Source organism: Anabas testudineus, chromosome 10 (genome assembly GCF_900324465.2).
Source record: "Anabas testudineus chromosome 10, fAnaTes1.2, whole genome shotgun sequence".
NCBI classification, from domain to species: Eukaryota; Metazoa; Chordata; class Actinopteri; order Anabantiformes; family Anabantidae; genus Anabas; species Anabas testudineus.
The window spans coordinates 22,901,837-22,922,206 of record NC_046619.1 but is presented as its reverse complement, the minus strand read 5'-3'; the positions used below and the strand labels follow the sequence as shown (position 1 = coordinate 22,922,206).

Sequence of the window (20,370 nt, the reverse complement as noted above, 5' to 3'; positions counted from 1 at the left end):
TGACCTGTATTATTAGTCTGGAGACTAATCTGAGCGGCTGCACTGACGACTGGTCTAACAGCAGCAAAACCAGGCCACAAGAGGGCAGAGCACAGTGGCATGATGTGGGTTATATTGGAAAATCTGGGGTCTACAACTGCACAAATCCTGCTTTCGTTGGCGCTGTTAAACCCTGACACAGTGGTGTGACCGTAGACCAGCACACAGGAGGCAGCTGTGGAAGAAGAAAGCAGGTGAAGCCGCTGAATCACTGGTTCTTTGTCAGATCTTTTCAGTTTTTCATGTCTTTATACAAATGTTGGTTACAGCTTCTGGCTTTGTAGCTTTCTACTCAAGGACAAACTGTCCAGTTGTGGGCGTCTTGATCCAGTAAAACTAAATCGATGTTCAGTGTAATTTGATTTGGTGTACCAACCCTTTAGTGTGTGATCCACACCGGCCCAGTTCACTAACCTTTACCACGGAAACAGAAGAACAAGCAGAGAACAGGCGTCTTCACCACGCGTCACCAGAAGTGGATCATTTGTCTTGTTTTCAGTGGATCCACCCACGCTGCCGTTAGCCTGTTTGCCAAGTGCAGATAAATTCATTAGGCAGGGATGTGGATGAAAGAGAGCGATCATTTCCTTCTCTCTCTTTATTTTGTCGCAGTAAATTGGCTGCTATAAAGTGAATAGGAGATTATCAGCATCCCCATTATTCTCTGTGTGGGAGGGCAGCCATTTTGAATAGAAACTGGAAACCAAGTCAACGCTATGGCTGTTTTGGTCCTGACGACTTTAATGTGCTTCAACGAGGAACAACAGAGCTACACCGAGTTTCTAAAATAATAATTAACATCAAGAACTTCTCAAACAGCTCCTGGTTAGTTTGTGGTTAATCCGACAAACAGATTCAGGACGGGAGTCACACAGCTGCGTCTCACATTTTTAATTTACAATCGTGCCTTCTTGTTGTGCCCGACCTGTCTTGATCCTGAACCTCCTCTGATTGGGACTGTGGGGTTCAGATCACTCTTCTTGTTTTGAATTTCGTTTTTTGTAAAGAGCATTGGGACTGGTAATGTGGACTTGGATTTCTGGATTATGGATTGTCTGTCTTCATGACGTCCCTCTCGGCCTGCTCCCAACAGTTCTGATGACCCGGGTGTTGTTTTTAAAGACCAGGACTCTCACCTGCATTTCTAGTGTTTGGTTCGTAGCTCTCATTAATCAACTGATCCCAGGTTTAAACCTCCTCATATCCACAGACCAGTAATTGTTACTGGGAGCAGATCACACATTAGAAAGATAATTAACATGATGAAACCTAACGAATAGAGCGGCCGTTCATTAAGACGACCCAACAGTTATTACCAGAGTCACTGAGGAGCTGCACACGAACCCTGTTTATTCTGGGGAGGTTTAATGTTGTGACTCATTCAAACAGTGAATCGGGGTAAAACAGAGAAAACACGTCATCCTTCCTCTTTTCGACCCCCCCTCCCTACTCACTGAGCCCCCGACCCAGCTGCACTCGTCTTACTGTTCCCTAAACTTTCATCTAACAGAAACCTCCTCACACAGACTGATGTTAGAGATGTGACTGCATCTGTTTCTGAAAGTGAATCAGCTGTGAGCTCATCGATCCTGGAGACTGAGCTGCAACAGATTTCAATCAGCTGATCTTTGCTCTGAATCAGTTTGAGGAGAAGAAAAGTGAAGACATTTGGAACTGAAACGGGACTTAGAGCTGTTACTTCATACATGTAGAGAGTCAGCCGTGTTCTCACATGGGGGACACTCTGCTTTACTTCAGTGGGGGGGGGGGGCAGCATCATAACATGACTCAGTGTTACAGCAGAGACAGTCAGATATTCTGATTACTGCAGCTGTTACTTGTGTACCAGTACACAGAGTACAACGAATCCTCCAGCAGCATTAAAGTAAGTGCAGAACCTGCAGCTGGTTCACAAACGAAGGTTCGGCCCCTGTTCAGGGTCCAAAGACTGAGTCCTGATGTGGTTTCAGTTTTTAGACTTTTCACTAAACTTTAATAATTTTTGTAAAATTCAGACATTTTTCCTAAAACAGATCAAAGCTACAAGTTCCCAGTGGAACTGTGGAGAACATCAGTGTTTATCACGCTTTACCGAGACGTGTTGGTTCTTCTGCCCGCGGGTGAAGCTCGGTGAGAGGGGAGGGGGCAGAGAGGAGGTGGGGGGGGGGGGGGGTGGGGGTGCAGAAACCGAGAACCAACAATGAGACTCTGAGAGTCGACGCGGCTGCACAGCTCTGCTCCAACTATGGATGTGTGACAGGGACAGACCGACACAGAGCACACGTAGAGACCGGCTGTCGGTTCGGTGGATTCCTGAGTCTGTGGCCGGGCTGACGTGGATCTGTTCCGGCCCCGGTGTGAATGGGATTACGCCGGTTGTTCCGCGTCTCCCGTCGGTGCTGCTGCTGGAGGAAACATGCGGCTGCGGAGCTTCCCGGTCCCCCCGGTCCTCTCGGTCCTCTCGGTCCCCCCGGTCCTCTCGGTCCTCCTCCCGCTGCTGCTCGGACTCTGCAGCGGCACAAGTTTCCCGAGTAACATCAACATAGGTGAGTGAGCGGCGGCTGCAGGTGTCCGCACCTGGGGCTCCGGGACTCGGATGTTTTAAGGATTTTAATCCATCATTTGTGCAAATGTTCCACTAAACAACAGTGTGTGCGTGGCTTCATGAACCGGTCCAGGTTTCCTCCGTGTGGGGGTCCTGAGAGACCTGCTGCTGCTGTGACCTGGGTTTCTGTCAATGATCCCTCTGTAGCTGACAGTACGTTGGTGTCTGTCCACTTTTATATATGATTATATTGTGTCTCCAGCTCCACATGAACAGAACTGCACTGAATGAGTCCTGTCAGAATATTGTGGGAATCGTTATAGATGGACTTTATATGTCATGGACTACATGAATCCTCCTTCATACGGACTCCTCACTTCTTTATAGCAAATACAACAGGATTTGCAGCCTGTACCTCTTATACTCACAGTTTATCAGATCTGAATATGATGTGTTCAGTGTGTTTTGTATTTTCAGTCTTAAACCCTGAAGATGTTTAAATGACATCATATATGAGGAAAACCAGCAGTGTCACGTGTGACAAGCTGAACCCAGAGAACATTTAGTTTCAAACATGACTGGAATGACCGCTGGTTAACCAGAGGACCTGCAGATTTACTTGGTCTCATTTTGAGGTAGTGGTTATTATTCCCTATAATATCTGAACTGTTCTTATTTCCTCTGGGCCTGGCAGCTGTTGGGACGGCTGGAGAACACCTTGTATTCAATCTTTATTGTATTTCAGTGTCTGTAGACCAACAGTGACTAATACTTCACTGATGCTGATGCAGCTAGGTTGTAGCTGTGGAAGGAGGAGAGACCCCAACGGGTGCTGTAACGTATGTTTTGTATGTAAAATCTAAACCTGCTTAAAGCTGCAGATGTTCCCTCTGAAATGTAGAGAAGCAAGAATTAGGAAAAGGAAGTTCTCAAGTGAAGAACCAGAGATCCCTTTCTCCATCTTGGAGCACTTGTGTTACTTAGATCAGACACTTTTCTCGTTTTGACTTGTTGAGCTGCATTAAATGATTTAACGTGATCCTGTTGGTTGATGCTGCACAGCAGTTAATGAGTGGATCCAGTATGAACAATCGGAACCAGTTTCTCTCTTAAACAGCTCTGACATTTGTACAGTCGATGAACCCTCCGTTAGCTCTTTTATTCCCATTTGAACCCTCACTGGTTTGGTCACATTCAATGTGGATCAGGAGGCTGCGGGCTGCAGAGCGTGTCGCTCTACTAAAATGAAGTTTTAATGTGATTCGTCGGACCACTGGACCAGACTGCCGCTTCCTCTCAGGTTTGGTGCTGATGTGTCATCACGTCGAACTAACCTGCATTTCACCAGAATAAAATCCCTGCTCCTGCAGCCCGTGTGTGTCGGAGGCTGCATGCCAACCAGTGAGGCTCAGCATTAAAAATCAGTAACGCTGGTTTTTCTCTGGATGTGTTTTTCGACTCAGTGCGTCCTTCTGTCAGAGCAGATGGAGTGCTTCCAGCCTGTATTACTCTGATGAATAAATAATTTAATACTCCAATAATATCCCTATAACATCCCCATATTGTTGAGTTAGCAGTTACCAATATGCTGCATAATACACAAGCTGTATTTGGGCTTTAATATCAGTCAGATAAAAAAATATTAAGTATTATAAGTATTAAGAACTGGTGAGTCCACGTCGACTGTACAGTACTTCTCACATGGTATTTCTACTGTTTTATCAATATCACTTTAATGCAGGGATTTACATTTAGTAAAGTACTTAAGTGTTTTATTCTAAAATCCATTGAACCCAGTAACATTGTCAGTGCAGGATTTTTACTTGTAACAGATTATTTATCTACTGTGGATTCATACAGTACTTTACAACCAGTGATAGTCTAGTACAGTTGTGCATTTGATGTTTACTCATTTCAGGTATTTTGCAGTAATAGAAAGTAATCAACCACATTTACTCATGCACTGTGCTTAGGTACAGTTTTGAAGATCTGTACTTTGTGGCAGAGAAGACACCATGTTGGAGTCAGTTCACCCATGGGGAGGTTCAGACATTACACTTCAGTTCTGCTCTTTCCTGTGGGCATCCTGACTGCAGCATCTCTGTAGTGAGGACTCAAGTCACACTCTCCACCGGCTTTTATGAAACAGTTTCCTGCTGAGGTTAATACAATTTGTTGAGTCTTGAGCATTTCCCTGTTCTGCTACTTTATACTTTGACTTCACTGCATTCGAGAAAGAATATCTGCAGATTTACTTCATTACATTTATTTGATATTTGTTACTTTGCAGGTTCAGATTAATAAAACATAGTAATGATAAGATTTGTCTTCACCAAAAAAAAAAAAAAAAAGAAATAAAAAAGAAATTCAAATTCTAATGGTCAAACAGCATAAAGAAGCAAACATTAGCTCTTTAATAACCAGCCGCAACATTCAAGTGATGAACAGGACGTGGTATTAACAATAATGTGAACTACTACACTCTGCATAATGAGTACTTTTACTTCTTGTACTTTAAGTAGTTTGTAGTGTGTATTCTTTACCACTGTGGGTGTTTGGGCTCTTATTTTGAAAGAGTGACACCGGTGTAACAAAGTAAATATCTTTTTAAGTAAAGAAAACGTGCTGTGTGCTCACCTGTCCCCGGCTGAAGAACACCTGAGGTTTGTTGTTATGTCTTCTCACACTGTTGTTGTACAGAGAACGTTTTAAAGTTTTATTGGGCTTTAACGTGACTGTACTAACTAGCTAGCTAACGTTAAGCTGAAGACTGGACGCAATAAGCAGTGTTTGTAAATCCGACAAAGTCGTTTAAAATCAGTTATCATTGATGTGATGGTGTTTCTGGGCTCACAAAGTACTCTCATAACCAACAAAATCATTAAATGTTCTGTCCAAGGATCGATACAAAACTATTAATCTTTTTTTTTTCAAGTAGCAAAACAAAGATGGCGGACCAGATAGAAAACAGGTTAGAATCTTTTCCATCATTTCCAAAATGATTGTTTGTCCAGATGTTTAGAAGAGTCTCTGTAAGTTCTGGAAATGCTGCCAGAACCGGGGTAAATGTTTTAAGAATGGTTTCTGGGTTTTTCAATCATCGGCAGTCAATTTTAATTCATTTTCATTTACCGTCGTATACCCTGCCTGTCCAAAAAGACCTGGATTTAACTAAGTAAATAGGTTAGAGCATCCCACTGGATTATTACTGCAGTGGAAGAAGGTCATATGGTCTGATGAGTCCAGATTTACCCTGTTCCAGAGTGATGGGAGCATCAGGGTAAGAAGAGAGGCAGGTGAAGTGATGCACCCATCATGACTAGTGTCTACTGTACAGACCTGGGGGCAGTGCTATGATCTGGGGCTGCTGCAGTTGATCAGGTCTAGGTTCAGTAATTATGAGTCCAAAGGATGAGGTCAGCTGACTACCTGAATATACTGAATGACCAGGTTATTCCATCCGTGGATTTTTTCTTCCCTGATGTCACGGACTTATTCCAAGACGACAGTGACAGGATTCATCTGGTTCAAACTGACTCATCCTTTTCACACATGGATTGGCCGCCACAGAGTCCAGACCTTAAAAAATGAATGCAATTCTGGACATGAGTAAATGTTGAGACATTGCAGACACTGATTGAAACGATGCCACGATGAATGTTCTGCAATCAAAGCTAAAGGCAATGAAGTATTAGAGCATGTGACCTTTCTTTTGGATGGGTAGTGTATAAGTTATTCTACTTTTTTATTCAAATTTCTGCGTAAATATAAGTAATTTGAATTCTAAAAGTAAAATAACAATAACAACCTTTTGTTAGATTAGTCATACATTTGTCTTTGTATCTATTATTTACAAATTGATGTTGTTGGTGTCATTATCACCTTCGTTGTTTTCCTTCAAAAAGGCACTGAAACGCGAGTACTGCTTTATGTGGTGTCTGCAGAGTTAGCATTTGAATGGACTTGAGTACAAAAATACTGTATGTTTCTACAGTTTGTTGTTGATATTATGCAATGAATAACCATTTTGTTGGTTCAGCTCCACAAATATCAGTATTCTCTGATAAAATGAAATAGCTGAAGCACATTTAAAAATAACTGATCAAACTATTTTACTGTACAACAGCAAAAAAAGTTTAGTGGCTTTAAACACCACAGACTCTCACTGTACAGTCATTTCAGTAATGTAAAAATCACCCATTCCTGCTTCACCACAGAGAAATGAGGGCCATTCAGTGTCAATCAAGTGTTTCAGTAATTTCACTGTGAACCGAAGACCATTATTTTAAGAGGGGATGATTGGCGGGAAAATAGACTGAATACGACCTGAGAGAAAAAGGTTTTTAACCACTGTAAAACCGACCGATAACTTTTAGTCATGTCAGGACAAATGAAAAGACTGTCCTCCTGTGATATAAGACGTTCTAGGTCGTGAGTAACAGCAGCGTCTGACCCTCCAGGACGAGGTGGCTCAGGACCAGGACTTTGTCACAGGAGGTCGCGTCCAGTATAACTGGTCACGTTGGTCATGTGACGTTAAGGGCTAAAAGCCACAGTTTGAGTAATTGTACCATGTTTATTTAAACCTAACCCATCCATATGTGTGTTTAATGCCAACCTAGTCACTTTGTTGTGTCCGGGTATTTTGACGGTTTAGTGAAAGTTAGTGTCCCACCAGCTGCCATATGGTGTCACTGGTTAATGCTGGATATTTGTTGCAGGTCACGCTGGAAAACGTTTCTTTGCTTTATGCCAGTGGAGGGTCAGAGGTTCGCTAGTGGTGAACGTGGAGCAGTGTCAGACTGACATTTTTTAGAGCAGCATCCTTCTGTAATCCCTGTATTCAGTCCTGTTGAAACTCGGCTATGACGGAGTCATTAAGCAGTGACTCGTAGATGGCACAGTGGTGGTTAGACAGACTGACTGACCTGGGTTTGAATCCACCACTGAGAACGATGCAGTTTGTGCTTTTGTTTCTTTACAACAAATAATTCAGGCTCATGTTGCCTTTAATGGTTTTTACCTTTTAATCCCAAACTCTTCACAGTCTCTTATTTGTTGTTTCCCTTCTTACTTTTTAATGTGGGACAGAAACTAACCCCCCTCCTTGTGACTCTCTGCGTTTAACAGGAGGCCTTTTCCCCACCGGCTCCCATGAGTACGAGGTGTTTCGCTTTGCCCTGGCACAGCACCAGGACGTCCCCAAACTGGTGCCACAAGTGGACATGGTGGACACAGGGAGCAGCTTCGCCATGACCTACGCCTGTAAGTTCTTAAAGCTGATAAACCTCTTTTAAATCTGTAGGACATCAGTGCTTTCAACTTTCCACCTGTACAGCATGTTTCCATGAAGCTGCGAACTTACCTTTTGGTGTCTTTGGTTGGGAATATGGCCCTCTCTTAATGCAGTGAGCTCACTTAGCTCTGTTGGGCCCAGCCGCACTGGCATTTTGCTGACTAATGGTGCATTGTGACGTTTATTTCCTATGACTAGAGAGAGGTTTGCTTGTTGATCAGTGTCTAGTTTCCTGTTCCTCCTTCCCTGATTTCTTAACTGTGATATAAACAGAAAGCTGGTTAACGTAATCAGGAAAAAGGATCGGGAAGACCTGGTTTCCACAGAGGTTTCTTCTGGTAAAACACTGATCGGGTTTTTACATGTGCAGGAGAAAAGACTGAATGGTAACAGGTCAGACAATAAATGTAATCAAGTCATCATGTCAGCATCTTATGTGTCTTCACAGGTCTTCACTGCACTGAATGTGGTTTCCTCTAGTAACAAAGGAGGTTTGGGGGCTGTTAAATATGTCAAATAGTTTCTCTTGCTAGTTGCAAAATGTGTCTGCAGCTGTCAGCAGACGTTACACATGTAAAGCCAAAAGTGGGATTGTTGTGACAGAGGATTGAGCTGCAGGAGGCCTTTCGGGTCTCGTTTGTGGAGTTTCCACATCAGACCTGTAGCAAACACAGTTTTACTGCTGCAGAAGCTCAGAAACCTGCTGCAGTGAAACAGCTGCATACAAAATGTACGTTACAACACACACAGAACCTGTTAATCCGAACCTCCATCGTATGTTAAATAACACTACACAAGCAGAGACGCATTTCTGTGAAGGCATCTGTCCCCTGTCCTCCTCATCATGGCTCAGTGCATCATTCCTCCATCATCCAGACTTCATTCAGCAGATTTGGGATTTAGGGAGAATAGAGGTAAATGGGGGCAAGCTTTAAAAGAGCAGACAGCAGCAGTAAATGGACACAGACCGGAGGGAGCTCAGCACTAAATGGACTCACTACAGTAGGTTTAGAGAACAATGTGCTGACATTGTTTTGTTCTGCCCAGAACGCTGAATTTACCAGCAGGTCTCATTACACCTGAACGTAAATCTGCACAATATAATGACCCTCAGTTCAGCTACACAAGCAGCTGCTAGAGGGTGTAAAAAGTATTAATTATTCAACTTTTCATAGTCAGCTGTATAGTTTATATTCTCCAAAAGCCGCATTTATATTGAGCCACAAATGTCCTCTGGAGATCCAGCTAAAGCAATAATACATGTTATTGTGTTATTAGCTCCCCGCTGAAATTTGAATGATTAAAAAAGAGTGTAAAATAAGTGTTATTATCATAATAAAATCAGCAGTACACTATCTGCTCTGAAACACAGGGCGTATCTGAGCCAGTGACAGAGCCGATATTTAATGTTGGAACGTGGTTTGGTCCACTTTTATAACACTCAGCAACAACACGTCACCATCAGTCCAGACAGCTGTCTGCTGACGTTTTCAGTGCTGCTGCAGCTTCATTCAGTCCATCTTTATTTTTTTTCATATATTGATGAAAATGTATTTATTTCTTTTTTTGGAGCTCACTCTGTGTTGTCTTACACCTCCTGTTGTCAGTGACACTAATCCCTGATGAACATGACTGTGAGCTGCTTGTGTAAACCAGTGAAGCAGCAGCTCCGAGCACCAAACTTTGCTCTATCAGAAATATTTGTTGTTCTACCTCAGAGCTCGTTGAGAAGATGCTGCTCCGCTCCAACTGTGGAGTCTGCTGTGTTGGGAAGCCAAAAGAATATTTTCTAAGGAAAAGAGAAGAGCTTCAGGCTCAACCAAAAGTCATACCATTGTTATCAACTCAATCAAAAGTCACCCGAAAACTAGCTGTATGGTCAGCGCTCGTGTAGCTCGTAGTAAGAAAGCCTTTACTACCGCTGAGGAACTGATTTTGCCAAGTGCTGTGGATGTGTGTCGAGAGCTGCTGGATGTTGCAAATTCAGTCAAAACCATGTACTGATGACACTGTGACTAGACAAACTGAAGACAGCTGGATGAGTCGACAGACGTAGGCAACGTTGTGTTACTGTTACTGTTAGTTTCTAGTTACCTTCGCTATTTTGTAAAAGAACTTCCAACAAGAACAGCGGCAGATAATGTCGTGCACTGTCTTGATGAGTACTTCACTGAAAAGGGTGAAGTACTGGAAATACTGCTCTAGTATTTGCACAGAAGGCACGGCTACTATGATGGGAAAATATCACGATGCTGTTAAACAAATCTAAGAGCGAGCGCCAGAAGCAAAGCGGACGCACTGTTTCATGCACAGGGAAAGCCTTGCAACAAAGCAGATGTCACCAGAACTGCATGAGGTTATGAATACTGCTGTAAAAACTGTTAACTACGTTAAGAAAGGTGCACTCTTCTCCAGGTGTGTTGCAGCTCTGTGAACAACTTGATGCTGATCATTTGCAGCTGTTGAACACTTGTATGCTAACGAATACAGAGAATGTTCCCCTCTTCAGTGATAACTAACCTAACTGTTTAGGTTAGGTTACTCTGCTAATAACCTGCAGAATATATCGTTGTACTTATTCTGTGTTTGTAATATCATTTTTGGAAAGGTCGTCCTCTGAATGTTTCTAAACAGTCAGTGGTCCATGAACCCCTGATCTAGAGTGAAGATGTATCACTCTGTTGGATTTTCTGGAACTACAGAAACACTCACTTGGTGTTACCGAGTGGAGCATCTTCCCTCACAATCTTTGTCTGAGACCAAAGACACTTTAACCAACAAGGTCAAAGCTGCGCTGATGTTTGTCATGTGAAGCAGTGAATGCAGCTTCACTGTTTTCTACACTGACATTTACTGAGTTCAGTGAATGCTGCATCTCACCAGCCTCAGTGTCTGAGCTCAGACGCCCTCTCTGCTGCGTCCATATAATTTTTCACATTCTAACCTGAAGATCAGCTGCAGCTCCACATTAAAGAACACTTCAAGTACAGGACTAGTTTTCATTTTACCCGCCCCATACCCATACCCATCCTTTAAATGGCTGGAGCAGCAGCCACATCACTAGCTTTTGACTGTTGAGTTTCAGGGAATAATGTTTCACAGAAAGGCTGAAAATAACGTGTGATAGAATCAGGCTGAGGTTTAGTATGAAATAAACCTTATTAACTAACCTTATGTTATAATTCCCAACAGCCATTTTAGTAAAAACTAAACATGTTCATATCTATCAGTATGTTCATCATGTTGTTTAGCCTGATGAAGAAGGAAAGGAGGGTGGGCAGGGATAAACGAGAGCAGAAAGACAGACAGCAAGAGAAATGTGGTGTAACCGAGAGAGAGAAATGAAGACAGGTAGCTTCACAGGAGAAGACGGAGAGTAGGAGAGAATGAAAAGGGCAAACGAGAGAGCGAGAGACAGAGAGGTGGATAGAAAGAGACGGAGAGAGAGGGAGGGAGGCTGTCAGGAGTATCCAGAGGGCAGGTGGGATCAGCTCAGGTGCAGAAGCTCCATCATTCAGACTCTGTTCACGTCTGGTTTAGAAAAATAACCTGCAGCACTGAGCAGAATCAGGATGCTCTCCCTTTAAAGAAGCATTCCGATTTAATAAGAACAGTTTGTTTCGCAGTCATTGATTGGATCAGTAGTAATGTATCGGTCTGAACAGCCTGTCTGTTGGTGGGTGTGTATCAGTGACACGCTGGTGTGACGATCTTGATGTAAACAGTAGAAATACAGCGTTGACTAATCCACCTGGAGCATTTTCCGTCTCACTGGCTGATGTGATGCTGCAGATAAAGGTGAAACATGTCCAGCCTGTCCTGGTTTGAACCTGTGGTGCCAGCCCCACTTCTTAGAGACCACCAAGTTTTTCATACAGACTGATGGAAATAGTTCTGTCATCCCTATAATATGATTGTCCCTCAAAAAATGTCTTCTGACAGTTAGCATTTTTCTTGTGGAGCCCATCATCAGTGACAGCCGTAATTCCTGGATGTTTGATTTCTGCTTTAAAGATGTCAGAGGACACAATCAGCTGGTTTTCACTGATGAAGTTATTTCCTCTGTCACAGCAAATCATGGTCCAGCAGCCTTCAGAAACTCAAGTTAAACCAGGATAAAAAAACTATTTTAGTGCTGCTGCTAGTAGATCATTGAATTATTCAATTATTGTTTTAGAAAAATTACTTCAATAAATAGAATTAATTGTTGCAGCTCTTATCATTAGCTTAGCAACATGACAGACCTGATATAAAAAGCACGTTTTGCTAAAGATTTGCTGCTGTTGGTGACATTTCCTGTAAAAATTCAGATTTTCTTGTTTATGTCTCATAATGCAGCAGCACGGTGGACAGGAGTTCTTTTAGGTCTCCTTATTATAATACATATAATACTACTAGTAGATCAGTTGGACAGTTGATGTGAAATAAAGCTGCAGGGATGCATGACGTGATTCTATAATATTTGAAGAAAGGAAAATGTGTTGAAAGCTTCAAACAGAAATAACAGTCACAATAAATCATTAGTAAAACATTGTCAGGAACGACTGTTTTTGTTCAAACGGCAGCTATAGAACATCTATTAGGACTGTAAAGCACTGTCAGCATTACCACACAGTGAGTTGTGCTTGTTTGTATCATCGTTGTTATATAGAATGACACACAGACATAATGCAGAGCCAGCTGTCTGTCTCATAGATACAGACACACAGACAGTTATACAGACAGACAGTCGGTGACTAACGTGACGAGTCTCAGGTTTGGTTTTGTTGAAAGACTGAGCTCTCAGATGAATTCTTTACCGTATCCTCATTTCTTCGTATTTACAGACAGTTCCACTTTGCTTACGTCTTCACATTTGTTCACAAGATTATTCCAATTTGCATACATTTCATGCTTTTGATATCGCCCTTTTTATGTTGCTCCTTGAGTTCTTTCAACTCATTGTTTTCTTTTTTGCAGACATATACATTTTCTATACTTTTCCATCTTTTAATTATGTTTTTTGCCAAAGGTTTTGTTTACTTTGTTTTTCTATTTATGCTCTGTGAGAGCATAAATGTCCAAAATGCAGTGATCTCATATGGTATTAAAGCTCTGAGAGACACAAGTTCCAACCTATTGTGGATTATCTCATTGTGTCATAACTGTAAACCAAATATCTTTTTGTCTTGGACAAAAAAAGATATTTCACCTTGACCACGTTAACTCCTTTGGACTCAGATCTGGATGAATTTGATCCAGTGAAATTCACATTCAATTCCATTTTATTTGTATAGTTCTTTTTACAATTGACATTGTCACAAAGCAGCTTTACACAACCAAAGAACAGTACATGAACAGTGAATGTGTATGAATCATGAAATCAGATTGTCCCTGATGAGCAAGCAGAGGGCGACGGTGGCAAGAAAAAACTCCCTGAGAAGGCAACAGGAAGAAACCTTGAGAGGAACCAGACAGACAGGTAGTCCAGTATAACAGTTAGTGTCTTTAAGTTAATGTGGAGTCCAGTTAGTTAGTTATCTGGTAGACTTTTAGGAAATTCCAGAAGAAGCAGAAGAGGAGAGATAACAGTTAGTTATGATCACAGTCAGATAAAGTTTGAGGTGAATGTATATGTAGCATAGTGCAGCAGGGACTCTGGCAGGACTAATTCTGACAGCCTAACTAAAAGGGTGGGCCAGAAGGAAACACAGACATGAGGGCTCCCTGGGATGTAGAGCAACCAAACACTTCACCATCAACAAACCTGAGTGATCAGTGAGAGTGGGGAAGACAGCATCTAAACATACCAGTTCACCATAATGCTCTACGTCCATGAGTCTTTTCCAAATCTATTTACAAAAATACTTGACTAAATAAATAGGTTTTCAGCCTAGACTTAAACACTGAGACTGTGTCTGAGTCCCGAACGCTATTTGGAAGGTTAAGTGTAGATAAGATAGGGGTGATGTGCTCATATCTTCTGGTTCCAGTGAGGACTCTGAACTAACTGAAGCTTGTTTATGCACCTGGTTGAACAGCCAGACAGTAAGGCATTACAGTAGTCCAACCTAGAGGTGATGAAAGCATGGACTAATTTTTCTGCATCGTTTAGTGACAAAATATTCCTTATCTTGGTAATATTTACTGAGGTGAAAGAAAGCTGTCCTGGTGATATTATCTACATGAGCTTCAAATGAAAGACTGGAATCTAGAATCACACCAAGGTCTTTCTACTTTATTAAGTTTGATCTCATCTGGTTTTGATGAGACATATAAGACCAGACCACTCTCAGGTAGATTTGATCGACTCGGGTTTGTTCAGTAAATCAACCTGCAGCTGTCGTTCACTTGTTAGAAATAAAAAAAAAACAAAGACTTTATTTGTCATATGTCACAATGAAATTTCCTCTGCATTTAACCCATCCCCCCGGGGGTGAGCAGTGGGCAGCAACATACAGCGCCCGGGAAGCTAGCGTGGAGTGTCTTGCTCAAGGAAACACCTGGTGTGTGTGACAGGGTTTGAACCCCGAACCGTCTGCATCTAAGGCTGATGATCTTGCTTAAATAAGCTGCAGCTTTGTAAAGTTTTATCCAAGGATCAGACAGCCATGTCATCAGAAGGTCTACACTTACATTTCTGTTCAGAGATAGGACTGCTGCTTCATCACAGATACTGAATTTGATAAAGAAGCAAAGACTCCACTCAGCTGTGAAGCACTGGCCTCAGAGGAGGGCTAGATGTAAACCACTTCTCAGGAAAGGAAACAAGGTCAAATGCTTGGGGTGGGCTTTTAGTATCTGGTACTCATCATCTAAACATGTGCTTCAATGGATAAATCTGAGACCTGACCATTTGTGCAAAAGATGGTCAATGTTCCAAATCTTCTTTAATTTGAATGCAAAGTGCAGAATGGTAAATTTATCTCGTATCTCGAGTATTTCAGTCTGACAAATATTTTTAATGTGGTCCCGCATATTTGCCCACTGGACAATAGCTGTAAGTAATTGAGAAAAGGATTAATAATTCAATTATTAGTTGGTCTAATGAGCCATCTCCTGAGGTTGAGAGTATAGTAGAGGTCATAAACTTTGGCGCAGGCCACCAGAGAAGAGGGGAAAGAGAGAGAGAGAGAGAGAAGTCTGGATCTTAATGAATGTGTTACTGCAATAATAAACACAGCCCAAATAGAGTCAGGCGCTTTGGCAGTACAACACCATGTCGCATTCATGCCAGCAAATCAGACTGGATTGAATGGATGTGGACTGAATAGACCTAAAATGAATAGAATTGACAGAGGCAGATAGAGAGCCAGGGAGGTAGAGCGAGCATCTCGGTTTAATAGAGCATGTAACGAGGTTTTGAATGGAGTTCTAACCTGAGTATGACCCTATGTTAACACAGATTCAGGCTCTGCTGATGGCTTCATGAACTCACACCCAGCTGCACATTAAAAATCCAGGATGGGACCATCTCCTGAAAAACCTTCTTTTTCTTGTAATGTGTTTGGGCTGAATGACAGAAAATCCGTCCGTCAGCACAGATGATTAAAATAGAGGAATGTCCTCAGAGCTCAGAAAAGTTTCCTTTTTTTGTTAAGGTAATTTTTCAGGCTGTTAAGTTGCTCTGTTACAGTTTTCACCCACAGGATGGTGGAATTAAACACGGCTGACGTGTCTAGACATGAGTAGACTCGAGGGAGTGGTCCTTACTGGATTTAACAGCTCACTCATCCAGAGTGACTGCAGTTTTATTTCAAAGTGGAAGCATCTGTATCAGTGGCCTGACTTCTTTACTAGTGTAGTTGGTGGACAACACATAGTGTTAGACTGAATATTTAATAATTTTAACCCTTTACAATGAAAAAGAAATGGTAGCATAGAGATTTGAGGGACTCGGAAGACAACCAAGCTGTGACGGTTAGATGACAGGGTCAGAGCACCTCCAACAACAGCAGGTCACTACAAACCAAACCTGGCTCAACGAAGAACTGGACCTAAGAGCGGATGGAGCCAAGGGCAGCCTGTGTGACAGGTGGAGAAAAGGTGTGCTGGTCTGTTTCTGCCAGGACTATTGATGACGGGTAGGATTATTGTTATGGCTGATCATGTGCATCATGTGATCCAAACAAGCAGAGTGAAGAAAAGTATTATTATTATTATTAACCAGTGTTCAAACTAATCCTAATCAGACGCACCTCGATGTATTGTTCAGTGGAACACTGGCTCCACGCTCTTCATTTAGCCTTCTTGTGTCTTCAACCCTCTAATTTTTTCCGTTAATGGAAGCTCTTAGTACTGAGCAGTGGTTGCATGATGTAATTCTTGCTCTGACAAAGGTTCAGATGAAGATGTGAGGAGGAGGGGAAATGAAATGGTGTTTCTCCTCCATCTCACTGCCAGGACTTCCCTTATCAGGAGCCTACAGATTGAGAGGACACGACTGCCCCACTCCCCATATTAGTGTCATTTGTTGTTTATTGGTGTTGAAAATAAAAGAAGATGCAGCATAGTGTTGGACACATTTAGATGGAGAGAGAAGTGAGAGAGAGAGAAATGGAGGGAGAGCTGATTTAGTTTGCTGGTGACATTTCGCCCTTGAGGATTCACTTGTAGTTACACGCTCAGTTGAACGCCTCCAATGTAAAATGAGGATAAAGTGCAGTATTAAAAAAGAGCTGCATGTAGCGCCTGGCAAGACGTTTATCTTCAATAACACAATTTGGCAAATAATGACAGAAAGGAAGAGCCAGTGTTGAGATACGAGGCCAGCAGCAGAGAGAAAGGGATTATCTTTAATTAATCATCTAAATCCTTAGTTTCATGTCGGACAAAACAGAAGCAAGATCAGATGCCAGAGTCACAGGAAAGAAGGAAATGAAAGGTAACAAAAGGAAAGAGAGGAAATAAGCTGCAGGGTTTCACTACAAGCTCCTTGGAGCAAAAACACCCAACAGTTTCTTTTTCATTGTAATTCAATGAGCGATAATGTGAGTCAGCAAATATTTTTGGATGTTTAAAACACATTAGACAAATGCAAAGTGTTGGATCCCAGCAGCTGAATAAGTCAAGTGTCAGGGTCCATTAATAAAAAACTGGACTTCCTCTGCCGTGTTCACATTAGAGACCTCGATGGGTAATTCCCATCTGTTCCAGTCTAGTCTGATCGGATCTTCTTTTTGATGGTTCGTGTTTGTAAGTGAAGCATCCTCAAGACAGTCTGAGGACACATGGTTTGTTCCTCAAGGCCATTTTGTGATATTTGAAAATTTAAATGTGGCTCTGTGATCACTGCTGATGCTCAGATTTAACGAGATAGGACACAACAACGCTCCCTGGTTCTGATATGTATATATCAACACATATTAAACATCCTTATTATATTTTATATTATATGATATATATAATATTAGAATATATATTATATAATAATATATATTCTAATATTATATATATTATAATATTACAATAAACTCAGAATCAAAGTTCTGCTGTTATTCTCTGAGCTTCTGTCTGAATAAAGCTTCGACTATATCATAAAGTTTTCCTTTTTACTGCCTGCGTCTTTTAGTCAGTGCTGAGGTTTCTTTTTGGTAAATGGATCACTACAAAATGACAAATGACACAAAATGGCTCCATCCAGCAAACTCAAGTGATCTGGATAACTTCAGACTGATCTCTAAGCTCAAAGCCTCCTTTCAGTTCAGTGCCGGTGTTGCTTCTCATTAACCCCCAAACTTGACTTGCTGTTTCTCACCTCTCTAATTGTATATTGTTAATATTACTGTTACAATATTGATGTATTCTGTATTTTTGTACTGGATGCTACAGTTTTATTCTTTTGCTGTGACACATGAATTTCCCCTTCAGGGTTTCATAAAGTCTAAACTTGACGTACCCGGTTGAGTGTTATCATTGTAGTTTCTCAGCCTCTTCCCAGGTTCGTCTTTGATTCTCACAAAGATCCTTGATTAACCTAAGTTTTAGCTGTAATGTCAGGGGGTCGCAGTGGTCTGTGTTTCTCCGCCAGGTGTCGAGATTTGATGCCGGCTAAGCTGAACTGCCCTATATGGTAGTTTTACACTTCCTCTCATCATTATCCCGTCAGGTAGAAATCCCAGTCATAAGATATGACTCTGTTTCAGTGCATCTGGGGAAAGTTAGGGTATCATTTAGGAGAAGCTGTCCATTTAAATTTAGATTTTTATCAGGTTGAGTTCTGATGAGCAAACTCACTGTTAGAGACATCGGGTATCGTGGAGGTTGGAAGACTTCCAGAGTGAAAATCATTGTTTCTAGTATGACAGTCTTCGGTTACACTTTATGACAGTCAGCGCACTTCATCCATATGGACAAGTAAAGAGGCACAGTGCAATCCTGGGCACATTTATCCGTTAGTGCAGTAAGTTGCTGTTGTATGTTAACCATGTGAATACAGTTGTCATTATTAGCCCCCTTTGTTGCTACACCTGTACAGGTGAAAACAAGTGTGACAACAAAGCGAAAAAGACAGCAGAGCTGAACTTGTCTGACCTTTAGGTCGACCATCTGACGGAAGAATCCACAGAAATAAACATGATAGTGCTTCATTAAACTGGTCATCAAAATAAGAAAAGGCTCTTATATCCAAAGTAAAATGGTAACAGTAATTCATAGAGTTACCACTGTAGTAATGAAGACCAATGTTACACAACGAGAAAGCTTTGCTGCTTTAATTTTATCAGAGCAAACTAAGTAAAAGTAACTGTGAAATTAAGAACTGACAAAATTGGTTTTCATCCAAGAAAAAACAAAACATAATGATAAAGTAAAATAAAGCCACATTTCTATTGTGTTTTCAGCTCAACTCAGCTGCTGCCTCAGTTCAGGAAGCTACTAAAGTATCAGCGGATTGTAAACTGGAATGAAAATGGGAATGTTTCCCTTCTCTATTTCTATGTACAACCTCATCTGTGGGTGAATCTCTGCGGACAACTGAAATGTAAATGTAGATAATGAGGCAACAGAGACGAGGTTGAAACTCTGAGCAGACAGAAGTGTGTGTGTGTGTGTGTGTGTGTGTGTCAGCGCTGTAATTCTCAACAGGAGATTATTATATTGATGCCTGGGAGGCAGCAGTTGTTTAAATGACTTTAGACTGTGTGTGTGTGGTGTGTCAGTGGTGCGTCACCCTGAGGAAGGCGGCCATTTAATCTATTATTTAGCATTGCTACGAAACACATTAATTAGAGCCTGAGGTTGAGGCGGGTTTGCGGTTCCATTCAGTTCATAAGTTGTGATTCTGAACTAAAGGTCTGATTGTTGATCTGTAAACTGCCTGTGTGAGTGTTGAATTTCCTGAATTCCTAACAACATATATCTGTTAAAATGACTTATAACTTTCATATTGTTGATACCAGGGCAGATTGAGCTGCAAATTATAGCTGTATAGTTTTCCATGGAGCAATATGGTGCCTTCAATATGTGAATGTCATCTGACCAACCCTCTAAAGTTTTAAAGATGTTCAGTTATAATCATAGGTGACAAATACAAATCATTACATGACACCTAAAACAGCTTTTACATTTTTTCTCTTCAGTCATTTATTAGTAATAAGTTATTAGGTTCAGTACCAGTAAACTGAGTAACATTTTAGAAAACTTTGTCCATATTTGACAGATCTGAACTTCATCCAGGATCTTTTCCATGAGATGTGAGCCATACTGTATCAGCCTAACTAAAGGCCAGTTACATCCGCAAATGGTGAAGCTGAATTCATCCCAAGCTATGATGGCTCCTCCTCGGCCTTTGTGACTTCCTGTTCCCTCAAAGGTCAGCACTGTCAAGATAGTTTGCTATTGATCAGCTGACTGAATTTACCTGTCGCAGTTCACTAACGTTGAGTTTGACATGATAGGACCTAATGTCTGAATGGGAACAAATGCCTGCAGCCAGGCTGCTTCTCAAAAGACGGAAGAGTGGAGGCAGTTGCAGCAACACAGTAAGGTTGTGTTTTTCATGCTGTGTCTTTTACATCTTTGTATTACATTGTTAGGTGAACATTGTATTGTGTAGGAGGAATTAAGAAGGATTTGCTAATGTTCCCCAGTTGGTAGTTCATAGCTTTCCGCAGAAACATCACAGTTGTTGTGAAAACTGCAGAATTCAAACCAAAACGTTTTAGTTTCTATTGAATCTGTGATTTTGGTTGATCGCTGTCCTCATCCAGACCCTATCTATGCTAATAATTATATAGAAAACCCAACAACCCCACTGAGCAGCAACAGGAGACAGTTGAGAGGAATAACTCCCTTTAGAGGAACCTAACCCCTAACCCTGGGTGGGCGGCCATCTTCCTCAACCATTTGGGGGGAGTGAAAAGAGGAGAGAGAAAAGAACAGGAGGCAACAGAAACACTGGACAGGTTGGTAGGAGCAGTAACTGGACTCTGGAGATATACAGCTCCAAGGAGGAGGAGGAAACCTGCAGAGGAGAACAGAGAGAGAGAGGGAGACAGAGAGGAGGAAACAC

The 20,370-nt window shown here is 41.6% G+C and overlaps 1 protein-coding gene across 3 annotated transcripts in view; it reads left to right on the top strand.

The window, feature by feature from the left end:
* The first annotated feature begins 2,321 nt into the window (after positions 1–2,321).
* gria1b (glutamate receptor, ionotropic, AMPA 1b) overlaps positions 2,322–20,370 on the top strand; it is a 67,286-nt gene continuing 49,237 nt past the window's right edge. For all 3 annotated transcript variants that reach the window (XR_004463396.1, XM_026357481.1, XM_026357482.1), the window contains exons 1-2: positions 2,322–2,585; positions 7,715–7,849. Coding sequence is in view for 2 of the 3 variants with exons in the window: in XM_026357481.1 (XP_026213266.1) it covers positions 2,456–2,585; positions 7,715–7,849 (265 nt within the window). In the remaining variant the exon portion in view is untranslated. The remainder of the gene's footprint in view (positions 2,586–7,714; positions 7,850–20,370) is intronic.